Source organism: Chamaea fasciata, unplaced genomic scaffold (genome assembly GCF_029207755.1).
Source record: "Chamaea fasciata isolate MVZ Bird 193981 ecotype frontalis unplaced genomic scaffold, bChaFas1.0.hap1 SCAF_27, whole genome shotgun sequence".
Classification (NCBI taxonomy): Eukaryota; Metazoa; Chordata; class Aves; order Passeriformes; family Sylviidae; genus Chamaea; species Chamaea fasciata.
This window is the reverse complement of record NW_027094112.1, coordinates 4,490,193-4,498,580: the sequence shown is the minus strand read 5'-3', so window position 1 is coordinate 4,498,580 and position 8,388 is coordinate 4,490,193. Positions and strand designations below refer to the sequence as shown.

The 8,388-nt window shown below is 56.5% G+C and overlaps 1 protein-coding gene across 1 annotated transcript; it reads left to right on the top strand.

The window, feature by feature from the left end:
* Nucleotides 1–91: 91 nt before the first annotated feature.
* On the top strand, nucleotides 92–7,332 carry MLLT6 (MLLT6, PHD finger containing). Its single transcript, XM_066204805.1, has 4 exons — nucleotides 92–505; nucleotides 628–736; nucleotides 4,362–4,691; nucleotides 5,583–7,332. Exons 1-4 carry the CDS (start codon nucleotides 231–233, stop codon nucleotides 5,625–5,627), a joined length of 759 nt encoding a protein of 252 aa, XP_066060902.1. The 5' UTR covers nucleotides 92–230; the 3' UTR covers nucleotides 5,628–7,332.
* The last annotated feature ends 1,056 nt before the right edge of the window (nucleotides 7,333–8,388 follow it).

Below are 8,388 nucleotides of genomic sequence, written 5' to 3'. Positions count from 1 at the left end.
AGTTCTGAGAGCTTTCCTGAGTTCAGGGACCCCCTGTGAGTTGTGGACCCCCTCAGACTCGAGCTGCCCCGCACCCAGAGCACCCCCGCCCCCCGTTTTCCCACCCGCACGTCCCCGAGCCGCCCCAGCCCGATGCTCTGTGTCCGTTTCTCCCCCAGGACCCTCACTCGGGCTGTCCCAGCAGGAGCAGCTCCTCCCTGTCCTTCCACAGCACCCCCCCGCCCCTGCCCATGCTGCAGCCCAGTCCCGCCTCGCTGCCCCTGCCCGGGGCGCAGCAGGTGAACGGCCTGGCCAGGGTGGCAGGCGCGGGGCTGGCCGGAGCCTCCGGGGCCGGCCACGGCCTCTCCTCGGTGCCCGTGGTGGACAGCCTGCTGGGCAGCCTGGCCGGAGCCCAGCAGATGCCCCTCAACGGGATCCTGGGGAGCCTGAACGGAGCCCAGCCCGCCCAGCCTCCGCCGCAGGGCAGCGGGCCGCCGGCCCTGCAGCTCTCCAGCAGCCTGAGCAGGTGAGGAGCGGGCGGCCCGGCGCTCCCCGGCCGCAGTTTAGCTCCGGGAGAGGGAAGGAGGGAGGAAAGGGGTCGGCGCCGAGGCGTGCGGGTGCGGCCGCGCTGACCTTCCGTCCCCGCAGCGTGGCCAGCCTGAGCCCCCTGACGGAGCAGCAGCGGCACGTCCTGCAGCAGCACGAGCAGCAGCTGCAGCAGCTGCAGCAGCTCCTGACTTCCCAGCCGCTTAACCCGGTAAGGGACGGGGCCGGCGGTTTGTTGGGGGCTGGCAACTGTTAATGTTAAGGTCACTATTAATGTAATGGTAATAGGAATATTAGTAATATATCATATTTCATATTTCATATATCATGTATTATGTATTATGTATGTTCTGTATATTTTATATAATATATTATATATAATATATTATATTATACATTATACATTATACATTATATACAATATATTATATATTATATATTATATATTATATATTATATATTATATATTATATATTATATATTATATATTATATATTATATATTATATATTATATATTATATATTATATATTATATAACATATATTATATAACATATATTATATAACATATATTATATAACATATATTATATAACATATATTATATATCATAAACAATATGTAATATGTAATATAGGATATAGGATATAGGATATATTATATAGGATATAGTATGAGGTATATATTATATATACTATATTATATATAATGATATAGAAAGATATATTATATTATATTATATTATATTATATTATATTATATTATATTATATTATATTATATTATATCAAAATATATTATATCAAAATATATTATATCAAAATATATTATATCAAATTTTATTTTATTATGTTATTAATATACTATAGTATATGCTATATACTGTGTAATATACACTATACAATATATAATATAATATATAGTATATAGAATATACTATTTAGTATATAGCATATGGTATGTAGTGGAAAATAATAATAATAGTAATAGTAGTAATAATAATAATATCCTTAGATTTTTCATTTCAGATTTTCCTCTCCGCCCTCAGAGCAGAGAGGAAAATCTGGAATTAAAATACAAGTTTCCCTCCTCGCCCTCGGATCCCCTGAGCCTTTCCTGGCTGAACTCGCCCTGGGCTGGGTGAGGGAATCCGGAGGCGGTTTGGGAATTTGGGATGGGGAGTGACACGAGGAGCAGAGCTCCAGGCGGGGCGTGCAGCGCCTCCCGGGGAGAGCAGTTGGGATTTGGGCTCTTTTTGTGCCAAAGGAAAAAAGTTTAATCTGAGTTTGCCACGTCCTGAGGCGGGGAGAAGGTGGGAGCTCCGGGAAACCGGGATGGGGAAATCGGGAGAGCTGTTCCCTCCTGGAGTCATCCCGGGGTGCAAATCCTGCTGGATCCTGGGGTGCAAATCCTGCTGGATCCTGGATGGAAATTCTGCTGGATCCTGGATGTAAATCCTGCTGGATCCTGGATGTAAATCCTGCTGGGTCCCGGGATGCAAATCCTGCTGGATCCCGGATGTAAATCCTGCTGGATCCCGGGATTCAAATCCTGCTGGATCCTGGATGTAAATCCGGCTGGATCCTGGGGCCCAAATCCTTCCTGATCCCGGGATCCAAATCCGGCTGGATCCTGGGGCCCAAATCCTTCCTGATCCCGGGATCCAAATCCTGCTGGATCCTGGGATTCAAATCCTTCCTGATCCCGGGATTCAAATCCTGCTGGATCCTGGGATGCAAATTTGGGATGGTGAATTCCACAGATTTGAAATCCCCGAGTTTAAAATCCCTGGGGGCAGCAGGAGGGGCTGGGGGAAGGATTCCCAGTTTGGGAATTCGGGATGGTGAATTCCAGAGGTTTGAACCCCTGGGGGCAGCAGGATGGGGGAGGAAGTTCAGAGCCAATTTGGGAATTCAGGATGGTGGATTGCACAGACTTGAAATCGCTGCGTTGATGGATTGGAATTGTGGGGGATTTGTGTCACTGATGAATTGGAATTTGGGGGATTTGATGGATTGGAATTGTGGGGCATTTGTGTCACTGGTGGATTGGAATTTGGGGGATTTGATGGATTAGATTTTGGGGGATTTGTGTCGCTGCAGGTGCCTGGGGGAGGATCACTAATCCTCTGCAGGGCTCGGGAAGGTCACGGGCTGTTAATAAACCCTGGGGCTGCCCCTCTGTGTCCCTGTAGAGGTGGCATCAAGAGGTGGCATCGAGGGGACTTTGTGTCCCTGTTCCCAAGAGCTTTGCCTGGGACTGGGTGTGCCATGGTTGGAAAAAAACCCCAAAATCGTCCAATCTTTGACCAAATCCCCCTGTGCCCGTTCAACCAAATCCAGGTGACACCTTTGGTCACCTCTAAAACCCTTCAGTGACTTTTCAAACCCTCCAGTCATTTTTCAAACCCTTCAGTCACTTTTAAAACTCCTCAGTCACTTAAAAAAACCCTTCCACCTCTTTTAAAACCTTCCAGTCACTTTCCAAACTCTTCAGTCAGCTCTAAAACCCTTTGATCACTTTTAAAACCCTTCAGTCCCTTTTAAAACTCTTCAGTCCCATTTCAAACCCTTCAAGCCCTTTTCAAGCCCTTCAGTCATTTTTCAAACCCTCCAGTCACTTTTCAAACCCTCCAGTCATTTTTCAAACCCTCCAGTCACTTTTAAAACCCTTCAGTCCCTTCTGAAACCCTTCAGTCACTTTTCAAACCCTTCTAAGGTCATTTTTTTGTCCTCCGGAGTCGCTTTTTGAAGGCTCCCGAGGTTGGTGACTCCACCGCTCCCTGGCCGCCCTCTTCCAGCCGTGAAATTTCCCCCAATATCCGCCCTGAACCTCCCCGTGTGTTTGTGGGGGTATTGGGGAAAAAAACATCCTCTTCCCTCCCGGGATTCCCAAAAATCGATGCCTCAGCTGAAAAAGCGGCCCCAGCCAGGATTGTCCGGGGTCAGGAGGAGCTTTTGGATCCGGGAGGGGATTCCCGGGCCTGAGTTTGGGGATGGAGATGTTTGTGGGGAGCAGGATCCCAAATCCGCTCCCGGCGTTTTCCTGCCGGCCACAAACCCGACACCGCGCGCGAGGTGTCCCCTCCTGTCCCCGGTTTGTCCTCTCCTGTCCCCGGTTTGTCCTCTCCTGTCCCCGCTCTGCCCCCTCTTATCGAGGGCGTTGTCCCCGCTCTGTCCCCTCCTGCCAAGGGCGTTGTCCCCTCTCTGCCCCCTCTTATCGAGGGCGTTGTCCCCACTCTGTCCCCGCTCTGTCCCCTCTTATCGAGCGCACTGCCCCTGCTCTGTCCCCACTCTGTCCCCTCGTGCCGAGTGCGTTGTTCCCACTCTGTCCCCTCTTATCGAGTGCCTTATCCTCGCACTGTCCCTGCCCTTGTCCCCTCCTATCAAGCACCCTGTCCCCTCTCTATCCCCACTCTGTCCCCTCTTGCAGAGCACCTCGTCCCCCCTCTGTCCCCTCCTATCAAGCCCCTTGTCCCCGCTCTGTCCCTTCATATCAAGCCGCTTGTCCCCTCTGTGTCCCCTCCCGCCGGGCTCCTCGTCCCCTCTCCGAGCGCAGTCCCCGCCATGTCCCCACTCTGTCCCCGCTGTGTCCCCGCTGTGTCCCCGCTGTGTCCCTGCTCTGTCCCCGCTCTGTCCCTGCACTGTCCCCGCTCTGTCCCCGCTCTGTCCCCGCTCTATCCCCGCCGTGTCCCCACTCTGTCCCAGCTGTGTCCCCGCTCTGTCCCCGCTCTGTCCCCGCCATGTCCCCGCTCTATCCCCGCTCTGTCCCCGCTCTGTCCCCTCCCGCCGGGCTCCTCGTCCCCTCTCCGAGCGCTGTCCCCGCCGTGTCCCCGCAGGAGCAGCAGGCGCTGGTGTTCCAGATGATGCAGCAGATCCAGCAGAAGCGGGAGCTGCAGCGGCTGCAGATGTCGCAGGGCCCGTCGCAGCTGTCGGTGGGCGGGCTGCTGGCCGCCACCTCGGCGCCGCTGCACTCCAGCCCGGGCTCGCTGCTGACCTCGGCGGCGCCCAGCGGCCCGGCGCTGCTGGCCTCGCTGTCCCCGCAGCAGCTGAACCCCGGCGGGGCGCTGCTGGCCCCCCAGGCCACCCCCCCGCCCGTGCCCGGCCTGGGCCCGCAGCCCAACCCCTTCCTCGGCCTGCAGCCCGACGGCGGCAGCGGCAAAGGGACGGTGGGTACGGGCAGGGGGCCGCGCGGGGCGGGGACGGGACAGGGTGGGGACAGATGGGATAGTGTGGGGATAGTTCTGGAACAGCCCTGGGGACAGCATGGGGACAGCGCGGGGGGTACTGTGGGGATAGCGGGGGGACAGGGTGGGGACACTCCTGGGGACAGCCCTGGGGAGACACGGGGGGACAGTGGGGGGACAGGGTGGGGACACTCCTGGGGACAGCCCTGGGGAGACACGTGGGGACAGTGGGGGGACAGGGTGGGGACACTCCTGGGGACAGCCCTGGGGAGACACGTGGGGACAGTGGGGGGACAGTGTGGGGACACTCCTGGGGACAGCCCTGGGGAGACACGTGGGGACAGTGGGGGGACAGGGTGGGGACACTCCTGGGGACAGCCCTTGGGACAGCATGGGGACAGGGTGGGACACTGTGGGGATAGTGTAGGGGCAGCCCTGGGACAACCTGGGGACAGCCGGGGGACAGTCTGGGGACACTCCTGGGGACAGCCTGAGGATAGTCCTGGGGACAGCCTGGGGATAGTCCTGGGGACAGCTTGGGGTCAGCATGGGACAACCTAGCGATAGCCTGGGGAGATTCCTGGGGACAGTGTGGGGGCATGCCTGGGAGCAGCCCTGGGGACAGTGTGGGGACAGCTGGCCCAGGGGTTTGGGAGGGGTGGCAGCACGCAGCAGGGAGGGAGAGGTTTTGGCCTCTCTGTGAGCAGCACCAGTGTCCAGGGGTGACGTTTCCATCTCCCGCATCCCTCCCCTGTCCCTGTCCCCCCAATCCCTGTCCCCTCAATCTCTGTCCCCCCAATCGCCATCCCCTGATCCCCGTCCCCGTGTCCCCTCTGACCCGTCTGGGCCGTGTCCCCGTTTGTGTCTCCGCAGCCCCTGGGTGACAAGGGCACTCCCCTGGCGCAGGACAAGGGCTAAGAGCCCCCCCAGGCCCCCCGAGCCCGCAGCCTGACCCCTGTCCCGGGGATCCACCGGGGACCCACCGGGGATCCACCAGGGATCCCCCGTCCCCGTGGCCACCGCTGGAGCGTCCCAGGAGCAGCTTCGGGAGCCACAGCGGCTGTCACCGAGCCCCGGGACCACCAGGACCCCAGCTGGGGTCACCTGTCCCCTGCTCCGTGTGCCAGCAGGGGAATTCCAGCGGATCCCGCCGGCCTCGTGTCCCTGCCGGGAGCCCCCGAGGGACACCCCAGATCCTTGGGGGAGGACGTGGTGGCACCTGGCCGTGTCACAGGATGTGACACTGGATGTGGCACCGCTGGGGAAGGACGTGGTGGCACCTGGCAGTGTCCTGGGAGGCAGCACCAGGTGTGGCGTTGCTGGAGAAGGGACACGGTGGCACCTGGCGGTGTCCCAGGATGTGACCCTCGCATGTGGCAGTGGAAGTGCCCAAGGATGTGACCCTGGATGTGGCACCGCTGGGGAAGGACGTGGTGGCACCTGGAAGTGTCCCTGGATATGGCATTGCCAGGGAAGGGACGTGGTGGCACCTGGCAGTGTCCCAAGAGACAGCACTTGATGTGACCCTGGATGTGGCGCTGGAAGTGCCCGAGGATGTGACCCTGGATGTGTCACTGCTGGGGAAGGACGTGGTGGCACCTGGCGGTGTCCCTGGATGTGACCCTGGATGTGGCATTTCTGGAGAAGGACATGGTGGCACCTGGCAGTGTCCTGGGAGGCAGCACTTGATGTGGCCCTGGGATGTGGCACTGGAAGTGCCCAAGGATGTGTCACTGGATGTGGCACCGCCAGGGAAGGACATGGTGACACCTGGAAGTGTCCCTGGATATGCCATTGCCAGGGAAGGGACATGGTGGCACCTGGCGGTGTCCCAGGATGTGACCCTGGATGTGGCACCCCTGGGGAAGGACATGGTGACACCTGGCAGTGTCCCAAGAGCCAGCACTGGATGTGGCACCGCCAGGGGAGGACGTGGTGGCCGTGCCCGGGTGGGGACATCCGGAAGAATTCCCCAGCTGAGATTTCCCTGTTTTTCCCGCTGGGCTTTGCTCCAGCCTGGAAGGACACGACGGATGAGGATGGACAGAGGTGGGCAGGAGGTGGCACCACCTGGGGGGACATCGTTGTCACCTGTGCCAGCTGCCGGAGGGGCGGGGCTGTCCTTCCTTCCCTCCCGGAATTCCCAAAAATCGATGTCTCAGCTGGAAAGGCGGCCCCAGCCAGGATTGTCGAATGTCAGGAGGAGCTTTTGAACCTTGGAGTGGATCCCTGGGCCTGAGTTTGGGGATGGAGACGTTTGTGGGGAGCAGAATCCCAAATCCGCTCCCGGCGTTTTCCCGCCCGCCACAAACCATTCCCACAAAGCCGCGTCCTTCCACCGCTCCTGGGAAAGGGGATCTCCGAGGAATGGGACAGTGAGCTCCGTCCCGAGGCCGGGATGTCGGAGCTTCCATCGTTCTCCACCTTTGGAGCCTGATCCCAGCTTCAGCCTGGAATATCCACCGAGAATCGGCGTCCTCTGAGCTGGGATGGATGGATGGATGGATGGAGGGATGGATGGATGGATGGATGGAGGGATGGATGGAGGGATGGATGGATGGATGGATGGATGATGGATGGATGGATGGAGGGATGGATGGAGGGATGGATGGATGGATGGATGGATGGAGGGATGGATGGATGGAGGGAGGGATGGATGGAGGGAGGGATGGATGGATGGATGGATGGAGGGATGGATGGATGGAGGGATGGAGGGATGGATGGAGGGATGGAGGGATGGATGGATGGATGGATGGATGGATGATGGATGGATGGATGATGGATGGATGGATGGATGGATGGATGGATGGATGGATGGATGATGGATGGATGGATGGAGGGATGGATGGAGGGATGGATCCATGAATGGATGGATGGATGGATCCATGGATGGATGATAGATGGAATCCATGGATGGAGATCATGGATGGACGGACGGACGGAGGGATGGAAGGACAGCCAGCACAGCCCTGCGGAGGGAGCACCACCATCAGACACACCAATGCTCCTCCTTCCCTCATCCCTAGCTAAACCCGGAGCTCCTGGGGACGCTCCAGCTGACGGAAACTCCTTTGGGAGGGGCCCAGATCCCGAATTTCGGGACCTCGGTGCCGCCTCCGGCCCATCCCCACCGCCCTTCCTGCTTTGCACTATTCCCGTTACCCGCAGCGGGGCTGTGCTGCCAAAGCTCAGCCCAGGCAAAAACCCTCCCTTTTTAAAAAAAAAAAAAAATTAATTTAATTTTTTTTTTTCTAATTTTCACACCACAATGGTTGTCTAAAAAAAAAAAAAAAAAAATTTTAAAAACAGAACAAAACAAAAACAAACCCCAAACCCTCTTTCTGCTCCTCAGCCTGGAGCTCTGAACCGGGCAGAGCCTCTGGCTGCTCAGAGAAATATAAATTTATATTAAATATGGAACGGGATTTATCTCTGCAGGGGTTTGAACGAGCTTAGGAAGCTGTTGGGGCGTTTGGGATCCCCAGCTCCAGCACAATCCCCCTTCTTGCACTTTGAAAATTCCTTTGGATTTTTTCTCTTTTCTCCCCCTCCCCGGGCACGCCTGGAGGTGCCACCCCAAAATCCCAAAATCCCAAAATCCCAAATCCCCCCTGGCACGGGGTCCCCTGAGGAGCCTTGGGCTCAAACTGAATCCCGAATTTGGGGTAAAATGTGGAAT